The 24,170-nt window shown below is 36.3% G+C and overlaps 1 protein-coding gene across 4 annotated transcripts in view; it reads left to right on the top strand.

Annotated features, from left to right (window-relative positions):
* The window catches only part of LOC117793524 (potassium voltage-gated channel protein eag), a 54,100-nt gene that overhangs the window by 24,175 nt on the left and 5,755 nt on the right, over nucleotides 1–24,170 (top strand). For 2 of the 4 annotated variants that reach the window (XM_034633851.1, XM_034633847.1), the window contains exons 2-14: nucleotides 1,198–1,324; nucleotides 6,745–6,857; nucleotides 7,515–7,565; nucleotides 11,117–11,248; nucleotides 12,019–12,131; nucleotides 12,218–12,361; nucleotides 14,829–14,925; nucleotides 15,008–15,354; nucleotides 16,378–16,533; nucleotides 16,616–16,688; nucleotides 17,761–17,960; nucleotides 21,247–21,499; nucleotides 22,675–23,087. In XM_034633851.1, coding sequence (XP_034489742.1) covers nucleotides 1,198–1,324; nucleotides 6,745–6,857; nucleotides 7,515–7,565; nucleotides 11,117–11,248; nucleotides 12,019–12,131; nucleotides 12,218–12,361; nucleotides 14,829–14,925; nucleotides 15,008–15,354; nucleotides 16,378–16,533; nucleotides 16,616–16,688; nucleotides 17,761–17,960; nucleotides 21,247–21,499; nucleotides 22,675–23,087 — 2,219 coding nt within the window. The remainder of the gene's footprint in view (nucleotides 1–1,197; nucleotides 1,325–6,744; nucleotides 6,858–7,514; nucleotides 7,566–11,116; nucleotides 11,249–12,018; nucleotides 12,132–12,217; nucleotides 12,362–14,828; nucleotides 14,926–15,007; nucleotides 15,355–16,377; nucleotides 16,534–16,615; nucleotides 16,689–17,760; nucleotides 17,961–21,246; nucleotides 21,500–22,674; nucleotides 23,088–24,170) is intronic. The other 2 variants (XM_034633848.1, XM_034633849.1) reach the window with 2 other exon arrangements.

The raw sequence follows: 24,170 nt of genomic DNA, 5'->3' as shown, positions 1-24,170 counted from the left end.
TAATTATTGTAGTTTATTAGAACTGCATAGTTTTAAACTGAAATTTCAATTCTAATTTCTAGCTTTATATAATATTTAAATCGTTTTTTTGTTTGCCTCACAAAAGTTGTACTACAATATTGGCAAAATGTAACAATTCAGGAGCCTAAGGCCATGGAACTACTAACTAGTTCCAGTCAACAACAATTGACTTCACTGCATTTGCTTAATAGTGTGTGTGTGTGTGTGTGTGTGTGCGTGCGTGCGTGTGTGCCACAATAATAACGACAATTACTTGCAATAATGGAAACAACAACCATGGGCAAAAAAAAAAGACAAACAAGAAGTCAGGCAATGGCATTTTAGAAGGCAATTGATGCCAGCACGTGATTTACTCGCTCTAAACATTCCACCTGCAACTAACTTGTCTAGCACGAGGAATTTGCAACCGACATTAGTTGGCTGACTGAACTGAACTCAACTCAATTCAGCTGAACTGAACTGAATCAATCTAAACTGAACTAAACTAAACCGAAACGAGCACAATTCAAATGGCATTTTATTATGAATGACAACATTTGAAATGTTCCAATTACGCGTAAATATTTTGATAGATGCGAGTTGCTGTACGAAGACTACAAGTGCACACTTCGAATTGACAGTCTGACAGATTGACAGGCGGCTTAAAACATGTTAGTAATTTGTCCACAAAGCGCAGTGTTGCATGCGACAGTTGTCGATAATCATATTTGAAGTTGATAACATGAGTACTTAAGTAAAAGTTTGTTTTTGGCAATAAGAGAAATATTTAGGCTTAAATAAAAATATGTACTTATTATACGAGTATGTATCCATGATCTGTATTAGCAACGGTTTTAGTTAAATAGATGAAACTAGTGTTTTTGACAGTATTGACAGTCAAGTTGATATCAAGATATTTGAACAACCCTAAATTTTATGTGCATTATGATACATAAACATGCATATAAATGTCAATCCGAAATCAATCAAGCCATTGGCATATTGAATATTTATGCATCTATATTAACTTATAACGTGTAGAATATCGCTCATCGGAGTTCTTAAAATGATCTTACTGTATAGAACATCTGATAGTCTTATGTAAATTAAGGATAATAAATAAGCTGAGCTGTTAATAACGATAACCGTTTATCAACTTGAGCTAACTCTCTCTTTCTCTAATTTTCTCTCTTACAGCGGACAGCTCGTTTTTGTTGGCCAACGCACAAATCGTCGATTTTCCGATCGTCTACTGCAATGAGTCCTTCTGCAAGATCAGCGGCTACAACCGTGCCGAGGTCATGCAGAAGTCGTGCAGGTATGTGTACGTATTGCCGATTTTTACTCACTCTCGCTCTCTGTTCTGTTTCTCTCTCTCTCTCTCTCTCTCTACTTTCTCTACAAATATCTGTATTTGTTTAAGTGTTTAAGTATTGTTCCTGCAATCAACAGCTGCTGCTCAGCGCGCGCGCTCTCTGTCTGTCTTTATATCAGAATATCATATACTTAAAACTATCTAAAACATACCAATCATTACAAATGCAGTGCAAAAATTCGCTTTATTATTCGCATGCCATTTTTTTTGTTATTGTAGCTTTACGTAGATTTTGTCCCTGTAATGTAGATTGACTATGTGAATCAGGGTTGGGCAATTAAATTCTACAAAAACATGTACAACAAAGAAAACTTTTGCTGTCATAAATTATAACACCATAAGCATATTAATATGTATACACTGAACAAAATAAAATATTAAAAGTCCCAAATCTTATATATTTATTTAGTCATCTACATATATTAAGTTGCTTGACCTAATTCATTTATTCACTGACTAACATTGTACAGGCTAGAGATGGGCACGGGTCTTTTCGGGCTTCGTGTCCCGCGTGCCTCTTCAAAAAATCCACGGCCTTCGGGCCTGAAAATCGTAAACGGGCTTTTTTTTCGTTCGCGCCCGGGCCTTAGCTAAAAGCCCGAAGCCCGGTAGGCTCGAAAAGTCATTATTTTACACTTACTTTTTATATGGATTGATCAAATTTTTTCTGTAATAATTCACTGTTAATATCATTCATGCATCTTTTTTTTATCGTTGCGCATCGATATGTTTATCAAGTTTAATTTTACTACCTATCAAGTGCGTAAATAAAAGGAAAAAAACATGAATCGGTAAAATTAGCAAAGAAAATAGGTTTTTACATAGCAACAAGTAAAATTCAAATTTTTTTCGCTTTTCGAAAAAAATTAAGAATATAGAAAAAATAATTAAAAATTTGTCTGCTTTATATAATAATTTCGGGCCGGACCGGGCTTTAAAAATTCATTATCTACAATTTTTTTAATTTTGCCCCTGCCACTTATCTCATGATCCAAGTGAGTTATGTCGGTATATAACTCGATTTGATCGGACAGTAGTAGAAAATTTTCCATTTCGTGATGCTTTTGTCACTAGCAGTGATATATGGAAAATATGTCGTATTAAATCTGGAAAAGTCGCCAAATTGAACTGCTAACATGCTACAGTTCTTATAAACTGAAAAATCCAAAAATTTGTCATATTTTGGATAAGTTTTTAATTGTAATAAAAACTTGTAGATTCCAGATAAACAACTAATCTAATTCTAATTCTTGTAAATAAAATTACCATCAAATCTCCCGACAATTTTAGCATCGACAGCGAGGATAATAAATAACAATTAAGTATGAAATGTCCTCAGGGACATGCTCTACACTGACTCGTACCTAATATTTGGATCAAAAATGTCTTGTGCTCGTTTATGGCTCACAAGTAAGCGGATTGTCTGAGATTGGCCTGTGGGCCAAGCACTGTGAAGGCCGAATGCAGGCAGCATTGCAGAATCTCCAGCAGGAGTCTCCTGTCCATTTATCAACGCATTAAGTCGGAATTAAGAAAAACATCTGCACTTCCGGTCCACTGTTCCGCTGGGCGAGCAAAGCATAACTCATTGTTGTCACATATGAAATGAGGGATTCCCCCTTATTAAAAACATACTGCCAGCCTTAATGCGCTTTTGTGCCTTAAAAAGCCAAAACAAAAAAATGAGAATAAAACATGTACAGAAAAGAGCGCTTTAGTCGAGACCTCGACTATAAGATACCCGTTACTCAGTTTAAATATGTATATGCATATAAATCTATGAATTTTCAACTCAACCGATACAAAATTTAAAGCATATATTTAGGTGCACAAGTTATTTACAAACTTAAAGCAGCCATAACTAACGTTATATTTAACCAGCCATGATACAATTTAAAGGGATGACTGATAAAAGTAAAACGTAATGTTAACCACCAAAAGGAGCATTTTGTTTTAGTTCCCAATTTCTACCTAATATACCCTTTACACTACGAGTAACGGGTATAACCACTTAGAAACTGTTGGGTCATGGAAATTAATCGTTTTTCGACCTTAAAGTCGAAATTGTGGCGAAAGGGATTTGCTAATTTGATGTGCATATACAATGTATATTCCTACGAATGAGGCAAATTGATATACGTATATATGTACTTACATGCAACGTTGTTGAAACATAAATCAGCAACAGCTCGCGGCCGTAGCCGTAGCTCAAGTACCTGTCAAACTGTAAAGGGAGGCAACATGGGAAACTGTTTGTTGGAAATCTCCAGCGAATTGTTTGTAATTTGCAAGCAAAAATTGCCACAACGGCTGGCCAAACAAAAACCGTATGCAACGCTAGCAAACTCTGCCTCTTACCCCTTGCCCCCTGCCCGCTGCCTCTTTCTCTTGTCCCGCCGCGTTTCTGGTCAGCAGTCGGGGCCAAACTTTTGTAATGCCAATCTAGCGCTTAGCTGACTGCCTCATTCTGTCTTTCTTCTGCCCTCTATCTGTCTCGCTCGTTCGCTTTTTTTCTATGCACGTATGTGTGTGTGTGTGTGAGTGAATTTTTTGTTGTTGCGCTTTGACCTACTTTGTTGCTGTGACCGCGTGTAAAAAGAAACCCAAGCAAAAGGTTGACCGAAAAAAAAAAATAAAAAAATCTTTTTTTTTTAGTTTATTATTCTTATTTTGGTTGTTTGTTTGCTAATGTGTTTGCTGTTGTTGTTGTTTGCTTAACTGCGCGCACTTTCTTTCAATTTGCCATTACAGCAGTTTGTGGCGCCTTTTAACTACCCCCTCCCCACCCTCCTGCTCCATACTACCCGGCTGGCTTACTGTTAGTTTTGAGTGTATTAAGTGGAGCCTAAGCTGCCTCTCTTTTTCTCTCTTACTCTCATTCTCTGGCCGTAACGTGACCAGGCTTTTGTGTTTGCCTTGTAACCCAAATTTGTGCTTGTCTATGTCTAAGCGCGGCCATTACACACACACACACACACATACACAAACACATATGTATAGCACACAGAAACAGTTCATTGCACAAAATGGCCGGCGGAACGGAAATGAGTCGCTTTGCGTTTTTGCCCGTGACGTCGCCAAAGCGCCTCACCCTTGCAGTCGACGTCGCTGTCGCAGTTTGTTGAACCTTTGTGCTGGCATAAATAAATACATGCATACATAAGTACGACTGCAGCAGGAACAACAACAGCAACAACAACGCCAGCCCAAACACAAATTAACAGTTTTTATTGTGTCTCTGTTTCTGTCTCTGCATTCTCATTCCCATTCACCTTCCAATCCCCATTCCTATTCCCATTTGCCATCCGCCATTGCTGACTGCTGACGTCATTGCAGCTGCGCGCTTTCCTCTCTTTTCCTCGCCTCTCCTCTCTTTTCCTCGCCTCTCCTCACACTCAACTGCACCCAGTCGCTCACCCGCTTCACCCGTTTACCCGCTTCAACTAGCGCTTGGCCACTTTTGCATATTTTCGCGCGCGCCCTAAAAGCATGCAACACTTTTTATACCCTGTGCCGAGGGTATATTTAATTTATGTAGACAAAAAGAGACACGACAGACCCCATCAAGTACTATATATTTATATATATTCTTCAACTGCACTCACCATATTTTGTATATGACATAGATTATATTTATTTAAAGCCCAGTCAGACGGGAGTTTTTTCACCGACACTTTTACGCCAACGGTGAATTTTGTCGCTCACATTACTCGCATTGGTTGTCAAACAAAAATCCCATCGGCTTTTGTTCTCACAGAGTCGTGTGTTCACACGTCACCGAGGTTTTTTAACAAAAAGTGCCAGTGAAAGAACGATTTTGTGTATGCACTTTTAGTATTTAGTATAATCGCACAACTAAGTCGAAATATATTTAAAAAAAAATTTATTTTTTCGAATATAGGTTTTTGAAATACAAATTATAAAAAAAAAAATGGTGGAAAAACGTCGGTTACGTTATTTATGTCTTAGGGTATCTGAACGCTTGGAAATAGGGTATTTCGTGGTCGGTCACTCTTGAATTAGCTTTCTTACTTGTATTAGTTCAGCACGTACGCTGCCTTGGCAACGTTTTCCTTCTTTTTTTTTCATTTTAAATATTTTTCATTTTTTATTTTGTTGGTTTTTGCTTCGCTATTCATCCTTTTATTTTTTCAAGTTATTTTTTAGCACTTTTGCTTGAACTTGATAGCATCTGCAGTGCAAAAGTAGACAACCAGCCAGCAGCTAGTATCAAGTATATGGCATACGATATGGTAATTTTCATCATCACTCGTGCTTGCAAGCCATTCCAGTGTCAACGTGGCCATATTAATGGCCCGCTGCTGCGGCTAAGACAGTACATGACGAATTTGGTGAACAGTACATCACACAGAGTGCTTTCCTTTACTGCAAACCTAATTAATCCGAGAGCGTTTTCTGGATATTCATATAAATTTCGCCTTAATATTTAGAAAAGATTTCAAATGAATATCACCCTATTTTTTTAGAAATAAAAATTTTTAACTATATTTTAGAAATGTAATTTCTTAAACACTTTTTAGGGAACTTTTTCCCATAGTTAAGAAAAATATTTCCTTTAAAATAGACATTTTTCTAACTTTATGGCGATTTTAAAACAATGGTGAATTTCTTAAACGAGGGTAATATTTTTTTCTGAGTGTGTATGAACTTATTTATATCATATTCCATTCCTAAATGGGAACCGCTTTTGAAGTTCAACTCGTGCCTGTAGTCCAGAAATGTTGGTTCAGTCATGAATCCTTTTTTAAACTCGATTTTCGTAAAAATAATAATATTTTAAATCAAATTATGCATGATTTTGATTTGAAATTGGTATGTGTAACAGTTTAAATAGTTCATTCCACAAACTAATAGCATGATATGCAAAAATGAGTTAATAAAGGGGAAACAACATGTATTTTTATACACTTGCAGAGGTTATTTAAACATTGCCCAGACCGTGACAGTGACAGACATAAAATATACATACATAATCTTTTCATTTTTCTTAAAAATGATCTTGGGTAACATTACTTTATTTAAAAACATATATTTTTTATTTAGAGGACTCTGCAAGGGTATCAAATCTTCGGCGTATCGAAGATAATTATTTTTTTCTTGTTCTTTTTTACTCGATGTCTAAATGACGGTGCTCTTTGTTCTTGATTCTCTCTGCTTTAATGTTCATTCTTTTCAAATTTTTTTTGTCATTTTTGGCATGTTTTAATTGAAATTCTCTTTGGTGTAATGTGTTCATCTATCTGCTTAATGTGCCGCTGCTGCTGATGTGTATGAAATAACCTTGAACAAATCAAGAATAATACCTCGTATATGTGCGATATTCTGTTTTATGTATTCCCACAACGCAGATGCGGCTTCATGTATGGCGAGCTGACAGACAAGGAGACGGTGGGACGGTTGGAGTATACGCTGGAGAATCAGCAGCAGGATCAATTCGAAATATTGCTCTACAAGAAAAACAGTAAGTATACTTTTATATACCCAATATTAATTATGAAACCCATAAGATAGAACTCCTTAGATGTATCTTAATTGTTGGAGAAGTCAAATGTAAAGTGTTCGAATTTCGCTTGTTAAATTGCTTTTGCCATAACTTCGCTATATATCTTAGTAGTCAGACCCAAATCAAATACACGTCAGCCCAATTTTGGGGTAGGTTTCCACTTAGGTTGAGGAGTGGATTAGGATTAATGCTCGTCCCCTACTCGTAATAAATTGTTGCACTTTGTGTGTTTGCTAGCCCAATGACCCTTCATAACTCATGTCCCATATAATCCTGCTCACACTCCTGCAGCTACTCTACACTCTACACTCTTCACACGCTACTCGCTACTCGTTACTCGCTACTTGCTATCAACCTGCTTTCATTTTAATCCAGTTGCCTAGACTGTGCCGGCTGCTGTTTTAATGCAAACAAATTGAGTTGGCGCAACAATTTTGAGTGGTGCCCATCAATCAAGTAACCCCCCTCCGTCTCCCCCATCACACCTGATGCCATCACCAGGACGTTGAAGCTGTGTTTTCATCAGCAAATTAGGTAGATTGTATATACGCTCGAAATTAAAATATATATAAATCGCCAATTAATGGATTAACACCTTCAAGTATCAATTTACAGATATACAATGTGGCTGCGCCCTCTCGCAGTTTGGCAAGGCACAAAACCAAGGTACATTCACATTCACATTCAAGTTAATTTGTAATTATTCAATACTGAATGAATACTTCATAACGAGTACTGTTTACTCGCAACTTTGAGTTCTGAACTCTGGAACGTATAATCGAATGATTTACCTGCCAGCAAACTTTACGGACTTCTCTGTTTGTTGCTTTGAAGCCAGAAACTGTTTGGAAATATGTATAAATTAACTGCACTATATTCACATGGCTGTGAGTGACTGTGAGTACGAGTTAGTGTGGATGTGAGTACTCAATCATGGCAGTTGTCAGCACAGCAATCGATGTTCATGCATAATTCATGATCAAATCAAAAGAGTCCCCACATTTCGTTTCGAATAATGAATCTGTTTCAGACTGCAACTGGGGACTCTCACAGAAATCATTTCCTTTGGCATTAAGCAGCTGGAAATTTGTAAAAGTCATTGCCGTACAAGAAAACGTCGGAATATAAAATAAAGAAACCAATAAACAGCATACATCTTAGAGCATTTTGAAGCCTGTGCCATTGAGAAATAAATTTGGACATATGAGAAAACCTTAAGCATTTGCTCAGATCGCCCTTATTAATTTACAAGTATAAATTATTTGCATAGCTTCTTGAATGTTCAAAATGACAATCCTCTTAAAAATCGGTCCAGTTTTGACAAAGTTGTGAATGTTTCAAATCCTTGACCTAGTGAAAATTACTGTTGATATTTTTTAATTAAACGTCGCAGAGTCAAATTTAAAGTATTGTTTTATACTAATAACGATATAAGGGAAAACTCGAGATTTAAAATATCGAAACCAAGTTCCAGATTTAATTAAATTTGATTAATTAAAGAAAATAAAAAATATTATGTTAGGCAAAATGTACCGGTACCGTACTGGTATTTTTTGGTTTTCAGTTTTTGAAAAAGATACGGTTCTGGTTTCTGTACTAAAACTGAAACGGTTTGTTTCGTTTAACGGGTCCTGTACCAGTTCCGGTATTATTCCCTAGAAGATAAGAGACATTTTTTTTGACTAACTCATGATTATTTATTTATTTAAGAAAGTTGACTTGCTTTTACAAAATGCTAGTTAACGAGGGTTTCAGTTAACTGAGTTAACTCATGATTCATTTTGCCTAAGGTATTTTAAACTAGTTAAAATGTTCCCAGAAGTAACATGTTGATTGACATGTGATAAATTGATGAATTTAAAATTTATTAGAATCTCAAACGTTACTGCTCTGTTAGCTGTCTTATTTCTAACATATCAAATGAACGGAGTGATATCTTATAATGTTTTTCTTGGTTCGCCTTATTCCCTGCATGGGGTCTGCTGGAATTTCCATTTCGAATACCTAGGAATATTCATTTCCATTTTGATAGATTTCATTACTTTGACCTATTGGCTATTGCTGCAACAGCAGTGTGGCACGTAGCTCCATCGAAAGTTGCCACAAAGCATGGCGACTTCAGTTTCCTATGGCAGGACGCCATGTGGCGGCAGCAACTCGATATTCAGCAAATTGAATTGGCTGACAGGTGTCTCTGGGGCGCCGTGGATAAGTTTATTGTTGTTTGTCAGTCAGATGCCAAGTTATTTTTTTCCTTATTTCTTCATAGATGAAAACACAAGCATAGACGTTTCGTAAATACACACCTAAATACATATATATGTATTTATTCAAGTAAATACACATGTTCTTATGACTGTTGTGGCCTCAATAACTTTTTCTCACCATTTTCGACCTTTGAAGGAATTTAAAATTAATACTTAATGCATTAACCGGGTGTTGTCGTTGTTTTTGAAGCTAAACTTCAATTACAGCGTTATTGATATCAATCTCATGTGATCTCTCCCTCTTAATAAAACTATCGGTGTATTATCAATATTTTCAAATGTTTATCAAATTAGTTGAAGGTAAATCATCAGCAAAGACGCAGTTTCAAAAATTAACAATACTTTTTTTAAGGTTTTCTTGACAGATTGACACACTTCGAAATTCAAAATATCCCAAATTTTTAAGATGAATTTTCTTTGGAAATACCCTTTTCAAAAATACCCTTCAACTTGAAGCGCATTCCAAATAAATAAAAATAAAACAGCCGAGTGTACTCGACAGTAAGATACTCAGTATCCATACAAAATTTTGTACCAAATTACCAAGAAAGAAGATGCAGAACGTCTGCATAATTATAATACAATTGTGTTATAGGGTATCTGTAAGTCAAATCTATGTTTGGCGAAATCACTTTAAGCTATCCTGATTATTTGATTTTTTATTTTATTTTTTTTTTTTGGTGCTGTGCCGGAAACGGAAGTGGAAGCGGAAATGTTAACAACAAACTGCGCATAAAATTAGCCAATAATTATGCTTTTAGCGCAAGCCTTCTCTCCCACTTTAACATAACTACATATATCCCAGACTCTTGCCCCTCCTTCTCGCTGCCTTCTTATACAAGCCATGCAACGCACCAAATTGCGCATACGACTCGTGAACAGCGATATAAATGCAAATTGAATTGCAATTATTGCTGATTGGACACACATACACACACATAGACAAACACAAATAGACACGCATACACAAGCACATACACACACAGCAGGCGTCTGTGAGTTTAATTTTTGTAGCGCATTTTGCAGCGGGCATCGTTTTAACGGTGCTTTGAGCCTCGCGCCTGTAATAACTGTAATTGCACTCGAATACATTTGCAATTTTAACTTTAGTTGCGGGTGCATTTGTATTAATGTGAATGTGTGTGCTTTGACCCCAATTCAATATACTATACGAAGCATGCATTACAATTCGATAATCGTGTTGTAAATTGCAGAGCCAACATTTAGCCTAAAAACGCTGAATGTTAAAATTCCCATAAGTCAACATGGTCAAGGTGATAATCTCTTCGTATTATAAATAACACACGATATTTGAAAATGATATCGAAACAATTTAATTAATTGAAAATATTTCAATTAAAACGCAACTTGGGAATACTATGTACTTAGCTCCTGCAGTCTGAAAATTTTATTATTTTTTGCTGTCCTTTGCTGAAACAACTGTTGATAATTTTGTGATTTTAAGTATAAAAAGAAAATGGAAAAATATTTTATTCTTATTAAAATCGAGGAGATATTCCTGTTGATTGTTATTTGATTTCTGGGTACGTAAACTGAATTAAATGTAATCAATATCATTCTTTAAGTCTCAAAGATTAGTCTAGATTATTAAATATTTAACATTTCATTTTTTTATACCTCAAAAAATATAGTAGCACATTCTCAACAGTCCTCGACAATCTATCCTATAAATCAAGACATAAGAGTTATGTTAAGGCCTGAAATTAATTTTAAACAGAATGTGTAACTTCGAAAAAAATATAAAGCTGTTTTTAAAATTATTTAAAACACATCTACATAGTTAAAAATATATTTTAATTTGTCAAGAAAACGTTCGAGGTATACTTTGACTATTATGATATCAAGCTCTCTCTTTCTCTCTCTCTCCCTCTCTCTCTCTCTCTCTCTTCCTATCTCTCTCTTTTTATCTCTGTATTTTGTGACGTTTAGAAACACCGCTATGGCTGCTCCTGCAGGTGGCTCCCATACGCAACGAAAGGGATTTGGTTGTGTTATTTCTGTTAACGTTTCGGGATATAACGGCACTCAAACAGCCCATCGACAGCGAGGATACCAAAGGTGGTAAGTAATTTTCCCGCAATTGTCCGACCCCTCCCTCCCCTCCCTCTGCCCCTATCTCTCTTTCTCTATCTTTATGTCTCTTTCTCTGTGTGTACATAATAAGATGTGTAGAGCAACGAGATCATTGCACTCAGCAATCAGCCAGAACTCGAACACTCAGCTTAAAATTGATAACGAAGTCATACGAGGCGAGAATTGGCCACAGTACAACACCGCACAACATATACACTCACCCACAGATGCTATCTCCCTTCCTCGCTCTATTTTGCGCATGCAGTCTTTGTTAAATATTGCCCCCTCTCTCTCTCTCTCCCTCCGTCTCAGCTGTACACCATTCTACTGTTTTACTATCTCTCTCTTTTTCTCTTTATATCTCTATCTCTGTTTCTCCCACATACTCCCCGCATACACACACACGCACACACACACACACACACGCTTACGCATTGTATAATACTCAAAACTGAACCGATCTCTTCAATACTTGTATATATATATGCATATAAACTTACTAATGTCTGTATTCATTTACAATGTTGTTTTTTATATATTTTTATCGAACTGCTGATTCATCGATATTTGTTGATAACATATCGACTTATCGCTTGTCTTTTGTCTTTAAATTTGTTCTCGTTTATTTGCTCTCGTTCTCTTTTATTGTTTCTTCTCATTTTCTCTTATTCTTCTTTTCTTCTTTTTAATGCTTATTTCTTGTGTCGCTGTCTCTTGTGCCTCTGTCCATATCGTAGCAGTTAATCTATTCCTTCCAGTTTTAGGTCTATCGAAATTCGCCAAGTTGGCGCGATCGGTTACCCGCAGTCGACAATTCAGCGCACATTTGCCAACGCTGAAGGATCCAACGAAGCAGTCAAATCTGGCGCATGTAAGATCCATAACATAAGAACCTTCTTTGAATCTCTCCTGCTTCTGCTTCGACTTAATAATTATTAACTTTTTATAATTTTTCAGATGATGTCACTGAGTGCCGATATTATGCCACAGTACAGACAGGAAGCGCCAAAGACGCCACCACACATACTCTTGCATTATTGTGCATTTAAAGCAATTTGGGACTGGGTGATATTGTGTTTAACATTTTATACCGCCATAATGGTAAGTTCACGTCTCCTTTATCCTTATTGCCACAAATTCAAATCAGAGCTAAATTAATTGAAATGGAAACAATAATTTTTAGTCTGAGAATGAGAGATATAATATGATATGATATTCCTTTACGGGTGAAAAGTCTCGGATAATGTATATTTATATGATATTATAACGATAAATATTATATATGCTTAAGAAAAGACTCTTACATTTGCATAACCAATTCTCTCTTGGATTTTATAAAATAAAATGAATTTAGATGATTTCTTTATTTGGCGTGGATAGGAATGATAACACTTGCTTAGCTAGTTTCTGAGATAATATACTATAGATGATCTTATAAGTAATTGTAATCGAGAATCTGTAAAGAAACCTCCTGAAACAATTTTATCTAGACCAACTTTTTTGTCGATTTTACATCTCTTTACTCTTCCAATAAAATTATTTGTATATGTTCTTGCTTGCTTAATAAATGCAAAACTCCAACGGATTTTTATTTTAAATGCTTATTGATTACCTTTAATTTTTGCAATTTTTTATTCTAATTCACAAATGACACACTCACACTTTTCTCTTACAGTGAATACAGGGTGTGTCAAAAAAAAAAGGGTTTGCCCTTTGGCAACTTTTGTCACCTGCCGTCAACTGCTGACAGCCTCATTTGTTTTTCCTGAAACGTTACGTATAGGTCTAGAGCAACTAAGACGTAACCGCACTCACACACCGACATGCCTCATGCCTCATGCCACATACCACATGCCACAATCCGGCGCCTTTTGTGCTGCATCTGTTGTTTTGTCGCTTGTCTACTCAAATTGTGCCTGCTTCCGTCAACAAGATGTTAACATTTTCGTTTAAATTTGCTCACACACTTAGTTAGGTTTTGGGTTAGGATTTCAGTTGGGGTTTTTGTATGCCAGAGCGAGAGGTAGAGAAGGAGAGAGGTAAAGAGAGAGCGAGAATTTGTTGCTGCTGCTCAAGTTTAACACTTTGTTGTTTAGATTTGTCGCTACATTGTCTTATTATTATTTAATGCAATTTTGTGGGTCACAGTTTGTTGCAGTTGAATCAACTTTATTCTAAGCTGCGGTAAAGAACAAACTCACGGACAAACTATAGTATACGAGATACATTGACACTATGGGCTTGCTGCATTGGACAGTTCTCCTTCATATTCTCATTCTCACTTTATTTCTCTGGTATCAGCCAATCATCAATGAATATATATTCAGTCTAAGATTTATGATGATGTCTCGCGTATGATGAGATTTTTTCGTGGATTTATCAAAGTATGAGATTAATACAGTTAAGCTTTGGAAGTACTGTCAATATTGAGAAATGTAGAAATCTTTCTTAGATCTCTTCAAAAGAAAGCCTTTCAAAATTCGTTATGATCAATTTTCTTTTTTTTGGTTTCTAATGCTAGTCACGGGTTTTCCTTTTGGAAAATAAGCTAGAAATAAATGAAATTGGTAATTCTTAAAGGTTAATATTACAATTAACCCTGAAAGTCTCAGATATTCCGGAGTAATAACCATCCAAAATGACCGTAAATTATCTTATTTGAAACCCTTATGATCTATTTTTCATTAGTGTTTTCAAATGATAGTCAAAGGTTTTTTTGTCCGGAAAACACTTAAGTTTTATAGACTACAGTTTACCAAAACACTTCTCTTGCTCGATACCTCCGATAAGGAAAAGATGCCATCGAATGTAGAAAATGATCGTTTTACTTCAGCTTTTCCAATACATTGGCGAGGGGGTTTCTTTTCCTCGGGCAATCTACCGAATTCGTCTCGTTAAATGCCTGTTGCTAAAAAGCCCTTAAGACAGAAAAGGCAAAGGGTATGGAGTGTGTGTGTGTGTTGTAAGGGCAGAGGTGATGCATTAAGAGCACTTCAACCATTCACCAGATAAAAGCAAGTACAAGTCAAGAAATCAGATAATAGGCTCGTTCCTCTGACACTTTACACGGTCACAAGTGCACACATTTACATGGCCAAGTGCCTGGGTATTTTCTATGGGTCGGGTATAAGGTACGATGTCTCAGGTCCGTGGGGTTCTCTTCGTCTTCGTCTTCGTTTTCGTCTATGTCTCTGTTTGTGTCTTCATCTGTGTCTACTCTTGTATCTGTCTGCGATGTGTCGGGTATATGTTTTATGTGCTTAAATTAATATTCTCTGAGATAGCAAAAAGACAAGACATTCGAGGCACTGGTAAGAGGCTTGTAACTGCCACTTGAACGAGGGGCAAGGGATGAGGTAGGGCGCAACAATGTTAAGGATTAGGGATAAGAGAGATAGCAACAAAGTGCTCGACCAACTGTTGCACGTAAACAATAACTAAGCCGCTTACTTTGCCCACTGATTGACTTAGGACCTCAAGACTCCCTTCGTCTTCCCCCAGTTTTTCCAGTTCTTGGCTATCTTGTGCGAGTAAGAGACTAATACCAATTGTTTATTTGCTTTTACAGGTGCCATACAATGTAGCGTTTAAAAATAAAACCTCGGAGGATGTTTCTCTGCTCGTTGTGGATTCAATAGTTGATGTTATCTTCTTTATAGATATTGGTAAGTCTCCACCAAATCTCTTTCAGATTGTTATACGTTATTACTAATGCTAATCATTCTTGCATTTTTTGTGTGCTTTCAGTGTTAAACTTTCACACCACTTTTGTGGGCCCAGGCGGTGAGGTGGTTAGCGATCCAAAAGTCATACGGATGAACTACCTGAAATCGTGGTTCATCATAGATCTGTTAAGTTGCCTGCCCTACGATGTCTTCAATGCCTTCGATCGTGATGAGGATGGCATTGGTTCCCTGTTCAGCGCTTTGAAGGTGGTTCGTCTATTGCGACTGGGTCGTGTGGTGCGAAAACTGGATCGGTATTTGGAGTATGGGGCCGCCATGTTGATACTGTTACTGTGCTTCTACATGTTGGTAGCGCATTGGCTGGCCTGCATCTGGTACTCCATTGGTCGCAGCGATGCGGACAATGGCGTAAGTGAAGAAGTGACCCCATTTAAGGATGCGTATCGATATAGATATTGTATTGATGTTTATTACTTAATCACTGTTTTAATTTAAATCCATGTCTTAAATATCTGGTAACGGTATAAATATCAGTACAACAAATCAATTTCGAAAAATTGTAAATTGGTCAAGAGTTGTTTTATACTAATTGTGACATTAAGAGTTAATGAATAGTTAAGACTTAAGATTACAAATTTTGGATTTTCGAAAAAGAAAAAAAAACAAGTAGAAAAGGCTATCGTCGAGTTCCCGATCATGGGATACCCAATACTTATTTCAATATATATAAAAGTACATTAAAGAAATTACTACCTAATAAAAACTACTGCATACTTTTAGGTGATTGTATTGAAATAATAACTGTATTAATAACTTTGGTTAGCTATTACTCCCGTTCTACTTGTCCGATCTTGCTGCGGTTAAGTGATATTATAGATAATATTAATAGATAAGTTAATTACCATAAAAACTGTGTTATCTTAAAAACTGTGGGTGCCAAATTTGGTATCTCTATCTCTTATAGTCTCTGAGATCTAGGCGCTCACACGGATGGACAGACGGACATACTTTATAGGGTCGGAAATGCCTCCTTCTCCCTGTTACATAAATTTCAACGAACACAATATAGCCTTTTACTTATTTTGTAATTAACGGGTATAACATAAATTTGAATGCAAAATGAATTTAAAGGTCAAACCAAGACCAAGATAACATACCGTTTATCAGTTTCGACAAAGCTATGAATGCTTCAAATTCCGACTTTTTACCTAGCAACTGTACAAGTCAACATTTTTGTCCTATTTGGCATGTATTTTTTAAAAAAATTTAAACTTCTCAGAACAAAGTTTAAGTATAATTTTATACTAATTACAATATAAGGAGATGATTTAAACTGAAAAGCTGTGATTTGCTGATAACAATATCGATATTTTTTATCCGATGCGCATTTCCAAGATTTTTACCCGCTTTGCTCAACTCCTCCATTTGTAGATTCAATATAGCTGGCTGTGGAAGCTGGCGAATGTGACACAGTCACCATATTCTTATATATGGAGCAATGATACGGGCCCAGAGCTCGTCAATGGTCCATCCAGGAAGAGCATGTATGTGACAGCTTTGTACTTCACAATGACTTGCATGACTTCGGTAAGTTGTTGTTTGACGAAGGTGATATTAGGCCGATAATAACCAGGACGAATGGTCACTCTAATTCTTTCTCTTTTTGTAGGTGGGCTTTGGCAATGTTGCAGCGGAGACAGACAACGAGAAGGTGTTCACCATCTGCATGATGATCATTGCAGGTGCTGTGTCCAAACACGTTCCGTTGCCGCGTCCAAGTTTCCCCCCAAAAACATAAAAAATAATACATGCGCAATGCTTTTGAATAAATCTCAAAGCTCAGCTCGGAGTAACATTTAAAAGCTAGACACAATTAGCGCCGCTAGAACTAATAACTGCTGGAATTGGTGTAGCAAAACAAGCAAATGCCATACGCCTCATTTGACCTTTTTCCCTCTCCCGACAAGACTCCTGCCAACTCACTCAAACGTAACACCATAAACAGCAAAAAAAAAAAAAAAAAAAAAAAAGACAAGTTTATAAAGTTAACACATGTGTTCTTTTCGTAAGCCAATCTAATTAACTGGTTATAGTTGCACAATTCGTCGCCATGTGTGAGTTGCATTGCGTTTCTCTCCTTCTCGTTTTTGTTATTGTTTTGTTATTGATGTTATCGGTGTTATCGAATCTCCCAAAATAGAAAACCAACCATGACAGCTTCAGACAAGTTCAGTCAGTCACATACCTACCTATATATAATAATAAATTTCCCATGCCTATTCATTTGGAGACAACGGACAAGTACATAAGCATATTGCGCATACGCACCATCATCCAATTTAATAAAGCGTTCACTTTCAAAGTCTCGCTCTTGGCGCGCCTGCGTAATGTCTATAAAAGTCGCTTGTCTTACTTCGCTCTCTCTATCTCTCTCACTCACTATCTCGCTCTCTCTCTCTCTTTATATATACATATCTCTGCCTCTTTTTGTATGTCGCTCGTCCAATTCGTCGCATTTATTACTGTTCTAGCTGCGCGCCTGGGCGTGTCATCAACGAATAGATCAAATCTTTCTACATTGTAGCAAAAATGTTGATACATATTGTAAGCGTTACTACTCTCACACACACTATCTCACGCACACTACATACATAAACAAAACACAATAGTTGTCTCGCTACATCTAAATGTCTTAAGTGTAACGAATCTTTTGCCATCACTTTGGCAAACACTTTTCCTTTCATTTGATTTTGAATGAACATTTTCTTCCCTTTCTACACGACAACAAAAACAACAATCCAATTACATCTATAGCTCTGCTGTACGCAACGATCTTCGGTCATGTGACGACCATCATACAACAAATGACCTCGGCGACCGCCAAGTATCATGATATGCTGAACAATGTGAGGGAGTTCATGAAACTACACGAGGTTCCCAAGGCATTAAGCGAACGCGTTATGGATTATGTCGTCTCCACGTGGGCCATGACCAAAGGACTCGATACCGAGAAGGTAAGTGCAGCTGTTCAATATAATACCAAAACTTTCGTTATCAATATTCCCATATCCATGGCGCATTTCGAGATACTTTCCCAGTGGGAACTTTGCCGCAGAATCGATTAAGTCGACAAATCGTCAACGTGTAAACTTAATGAACCAGTTATAGTTCTCAAATTTGTATTGTAGTGTACTTTTGTTTGCGCTTGGCTTATACTTTGCCAGCGAGCTTGTAGACATTTGACTAAGCTTCAGCACTCGAACAATCGATTCATTCATACTTCAGTTATTTATTTAAGGAAAGCAATCATAACAAAATTGTCTTGAGATGAGAATAATTATAAAATTAAATAATAATCTTTGGTACAAAGATATTTATGTATCAAGTTTCGTCATCATCTATACAAATATTTCTTGAACGAATGAGTCAACTCGATAATTTGCTGAATTGCTACTCGCTTATAAAGTTCATTGAAACCAGCCAAAAAATATTTAATCGTTACTAGAGTTACCCACTTGTATTTGAATGAATGAATTACATCGAATCAAGTTGTATTTTTTTTATTATTCGTTCGAAATTCGTTCCTTGTCAATAAATAAATGATTGAATTAAATGATTTTAAGTTCGTTATTGACTGCATCATCAAGTAAGTTATTCATTAAAAGTTATACTTGTACTCGTCATTGAATGAATGATTGAATAAGGCTACAAAGCATTCAGTGTATAAATTATGATTCGATATATATTGGCGAGATCATCAAGTAAGTTACTCGTTATTAGGCCCACTCGCCTCTCGTTGCTTGTTGCATTTCGTTCAAATTCGGTGTTTTTAAGAACATTTCCACTATCAAACTGCTTTCATCTGTTATCATGTTAAACTACTTATCAACTGTCTCTTACCCTCGCTCTTTATCTCACTCGCTTTCTCTATATCTCTCTCTCTCTCTCTTTCACTCACTTCACTTTCAAGTGCAAATGAAGCTAGTCTCTGGCACACATAGTTCTTGTACTTAAAGACCAAGGCTTTCACAGAAGCACACACGCACCAATACACACATAGACAGACAAACAAACACACAGACACTTATACAGACAACATTAAAACAAGATTCTTCACATTTCTCAAGTATTTTTTCCACCCAATATTTAAAATGACAAAAGCGTTTTTGCCATTGCCATTTGTCGCTCGCTCCCTGCTATTCTCGCTGTATTTTGCTGTTAATTTTAGATGTTTTTTGCTATATGCTTTCGTTTTATTGTTATGTTCGCTTCTTTAAGCAAAACATTTGAGCTGACAGGATTTCCATTTTGTTGCAATAATCTTTAAAAGTAGTTAAGAATTTTATCCATATAAATTTAAACAAGTTAAAGAACGGAGAACTTAACAAATTCAGAAATTTACAAGTGTCAAAAAGTCCAATTCCAGGTCGAGGTCGAGGTCGAGGTAAGCTGTGTGTCATTTACATATACATACGTATCTCTGGCATTTGTTGCCACATAATTATTAATAACAAAATTTAAATCATTTCCTAATTAACAACAATTACAAAACTGTTCTCTGATGTTCCATTCTTATTTTAAAACGATGCGCGCGAGCTAAATCCGTGCCAAAACGAAAAGCGTCCGTCAAATTCATGCCTTTAGATGAACTTTAAACCAAAAAAAAAAATACTAATAATTGGCCTAAAATGCTGACCTCCCTTAAACTCCTTAGGGAAGCGGGGATGTCGTGTTTGCCAATCAAAAGCAATTGAAAATGTTTGGTTTAAAACAAATAACAAATCAAGTTAAAGCACCGAGCTAACAATGAATACAATTTCAAAATTGCCAGCGCAAATATATAACTGACCTTTATACCTATTTCGTTGACTGTAGTTTGTGCCGCAATTCGAAACAATAACAAAAGTACAAAAGAACAATAAACAATGAGCCACAGGAAGGTAATGTTAGCTAAACTTTGGAATTGCCGAAGCTTAAATACCCTTTCAGACTGCTTGCATTCTTTCAATTTCTATATACAAATAAATTCAACAATATTGCATAGCAAAATGCATTTTTCGTCCGATTGCTTTTGAGGTAATTATATTTTATAGCCGTATGATTTTTGTGAATGTTGAGACGTAGTCATTTTTAGTATTTTGTTGGCATAAAAAAAAAACAATCAATGTTTTCGTACAATAACTTAAGCTCCAATAAATCTTTCCTATGGAAGCTATAGTTTTTTAGTGATCCGATCTGATGTATTTCCATATTTGGTCATGGCCACTGTTATCGTAACGTTACTGACGGTTTTAAATACTTATATTTAAAAAAACAAGCTAAGATCACCAATTTTTTTTGCATATGAAATGTTAGTCTTAAAAAGTTAGTCTCATATGCAATTAACTAATTGTGCTTTAAGCTTTTAGTAACGTTAAACTATAAGCTGTGTGCCTCAAAAACAAATGCAGTTGTTCCAAGTTTCAACCACATAGCTTTAAAATTAACAGACTTTGAGAAAGACGAAGAGTTGGACTCAATTCATATTCAGAATGGGGATTGTCATGTCTGTCAAAATACACGTATACTATGCAAGGGTATAAACAAATGAAAGAAAAAGGACACAAAGAAAGCAAGAATAAAAGATAGATAGCCAGAAGTGTCCCAGCTCCAGTTTCAGTTTCAGCTTCAGTTCCAGGCGAACTAAAATAATAGTTGACATTAAAAGTCAGACCGTAGAGTTGTGCGTCTTGAGTCAACCCAACCACCCACATATACACACATGCACACCCACACACTTCCATACACACACAAACACCTTCATACAGTATACACAAGTCAAAACAGAAGCCCAGAAACGCGAGGTCTTTTGTAAACTGTTTAATGTTGTATGTGTATTATAGTGTATAGTGAGTGTGCGTGTGTTGATGTCTCTGTCTGTATGTTTGTGTGTGTGTGTGTGTGTGTGTGTGTATGTATGTATGTCCATTATCTATAATCTATATAGAATGAAGGCAAGTCAAAGTCTTAGCTGTATGTCAATGTACGTACTTGTCCATAAGCTAGCACCTCATATATTTTTTAAGTTAGTGTGGGCAAGTTTCAAAACATTCGCCCATTGAAGAACTAAAGCACTTTTCCACCGCCCGCCCCTCCCGCCACTTTTCAGGGGCGGGTTATCGAGTGGGCGTTATTACGGGTGTAGCGTGGTTTGCGGGATTTGCGGGTTACTTGAACAAAAAACAACCAAAATGAATAGAAAATGAAGAAGAGTAACAAACTGGGCAACTCGCAACTCGCCAACTCATTCACAATTCGCAGGTACTAAACTATTGTCCGAAAGATATGAAGGCTGACATATGTGTTCATCTAAATCGCAAAGTATTTAACGAGCATCCAGCATTTCGTCTGGCCTCGGATGGTTGTCTTCGCGCATTAGCGATGCATTTCATGATGTCCCATTCGGCGCCGGGGGATCTCCTTTATCACACTGGCGAGAGTATCGATAGCCTTTGTTTCATTGTGACTGGCAGCTTGGAGGTTATACAGGATGATGAGGTTGTGGCAATATTGGGTAAGTAAACGATTGCTATAGCGAGTTTCCACTATTTAGTATTTCTTAATTTCGAAATTTCCAGAATTTGAAAGCCTATTCAGAAAAAAAATATAATATAATATATCGACCCCTTTTTGCGAAAGTTACCGTTATCGTATGTTTCCATAATCCACTTTTCTAATGCAATTTTGTTCTAAACCTCCAAACGCACCGCCTGGTAAAATATTATAGCAGAAATGGCTATAATTATGCCAAAATCTCATTGCAAATTTTAACGTATGTGAAATTGTTTTTTTGAATGAGCTGAAAATTATCGTTTGTTCAATACGAAATTTACAGAAAATTTATTTTGAAGACCAAAGATGAATGTGAATATTTTTGGCTCATTTTTCTTACATCTTTCTTTAATAAGCAGCCAATTATATTCCTTTTTTCCAATTCTATTCCTTTTTTCATCGAATGCATTAAATTAAATTATACTGTTATTAAAATGCGAAAAATATTTTCCAATTAAGCCTCACAAAATAGACTGAGAAAATTTGGAGTATGCTGTTTACAAATTTTATTTTTTTAAATATTATTCTCCCAAAATATCAAGGGGAATACCTAAGTCTTAAGCATTCAAACAATATCAAAACTGACTTGGGCGAATCGGTTGAATATAATTGAATTCAGTTGAATATTGTAATTAAAGGAAATATACTTAAATAAATAACTTGAAAAAAAAGTTTAATTTTGTAAAGCTTAAAAGTTATATACATTTTCTTCATTAGTTCTATTTTTATTATAAGCACAGATGTATCGTATGTGTAGAAAATAATTTATTATATCAAAACTATACATTTTTTGTACTTTTTTTTTTTTGTAACAATTGAAGAAGCTCAACATTAAGCTACAGTTTAAATTTGGAAGCGATGGCTTCACCAAAGCCGGAGAAAACTGAAAATAACGTCTCCTGAATAATTTACTTTTTGTAAGATACGATACTTTTGCAAAAAGGGGTTGATATCTTGATTATCAAAATAAAATACAAAATCAGGCGAAAATCTAATAGTTTTGTGGCATTTAAACGAAAATGCTGATGCTGTTAGTGACGAAAAAAAAAATTTTGTGGAATCTCGCTATAAATCTCGATTGCAAAAAAAACCATTACTCAACACTTTAGACATGGTCTTATTTTTAAATTCATTAAGGCAAAGGCGACGTCTTCGGCGATCAATTCTGGAAGGACTCGGCCGTTGGCCAGAGTGCCGCCAATGTGCGTGCCCTGACCTATTGTGATTTGCATGCCATCAAACGTGATAAATTGCTCGAAGTCCTCGATTTCTATTCGGCATTTGCGAATAGCTTTGCACGCAATCTGGTGCTCACCTACAATCTCAGACATCGACTGATTTTTCGCAAGGTGGCCGATGTGAAGCGCGAAAAAGAATTGGCCGAACGGCGTAAGAACGAGCCGCAATTGCCCCAGAATCAGGATCATCTCGTCCGTAAAATCTTCTCCAAATTCCGGCGTACACCGCAGGTACAAGCCGGCAGCAAGGAGCTCGTCGGATCCGGCCAAAGTGATGTTGAGAAAGGCGATGGCGAGGTCGAACGCACCAAGGTGAGTTCCATAAAGTTCCGTATTATTCCCTCATTCCGCTTGCTCCATTTCCATTTGTTGTTCTGTTCTCGTGTTCTATATTTTCGTAAATCGTTAACCGATTATATAATGCTTTCGTCTGTGTTTTAATGTGTTGTGATACGTAACCGTTAACGCATATTTTGTTTGTTGTTTTCGTGGTTCATTTTTCATATTATTACTGAAAGCGCACACAAAAGCCTATGTATGTACATACAGTTTGTCAATTAATTGTTTGCAAAATGAAAAATGGAACACAAATTCAACTTTAACTACAGAATTTATTCAGATAGGCACAGTTTTCCAGTATTTTTCTTTTACAGTTGTATGTATTAAACTATTACTTATATATATATAAAAAAAAAATAACAAAAATTAATTCAATAACAAAAATAAAACAAAACAAACAATAAATGGCATATTTCAGCGTGTCAAGTAATTGTTTGCAAAATCTTAGCGCTGTTTGCAAAAATGGCTAAAACTAAAAAATTTAGAAAAAAAATCGGCTAATTTTTTGTGTGCAGGCTATTAGAGTCTATTAAGGCTTGAATCCGCCGCGACATGGACTGAACAAGTGCCTCCATGTCGTATAAATCAGGAAGATGTGACCATTCCTCTTGAATCGCTTTAATTAGAGCACTTTTGCTGGTTGGGCTCCGTTTAGCTACCCTATTTTTCAAAAACGCCCACAAATTTTCGATGGGGTTCAAGTCTGGACTCTGGGCAGGGGTATCTATAACCTTGCTGCAATTGTACAGTGCCCAGGTCCGGCACAGTAGAGATTTATGTTTCGGATCGTTGTCCTGATACAGTTTGTATTTTAGCTTATTTGGGTTTTGGGGGTCAAAAAAGCCAAAATTTGGGGCACTTGTCGTAAGCTTCTTTTTAGGGATATCCAAATAGTACTCCTTGGTCATTACATCATTAAAAATGTGCAGCACTCCCACACCTTTTGATGAAAAACAACCCCACACCATAACGGAGAGCTTGCCAAACTTCACCGTTGGGACTATGTTCTTCTGTAGCAGCGCTGTTTTGGGTTTGCGCCAAACTTTGTTCGGTCCA

Source organism: Drosophila innubila, chromosome X (genome assembly GCF_004354385.1).
Source record: "Drosophila innubila isolate TH190305 chromosome X, UK_Dinn_1.0, whole genome shotgun sequence".
Classification (NCBI taxonomy): Eukaryota; Metazoa; Arthropoda; class Insecta; order Diptera; family Drosophilidae; genus Drosophila; species Drosophila innubila.
The sequence above is the reverse complement of the archived record's forward strand: the minus strand, read 5'-3'. Positions and strand labels throughout refer to the sequence as shown.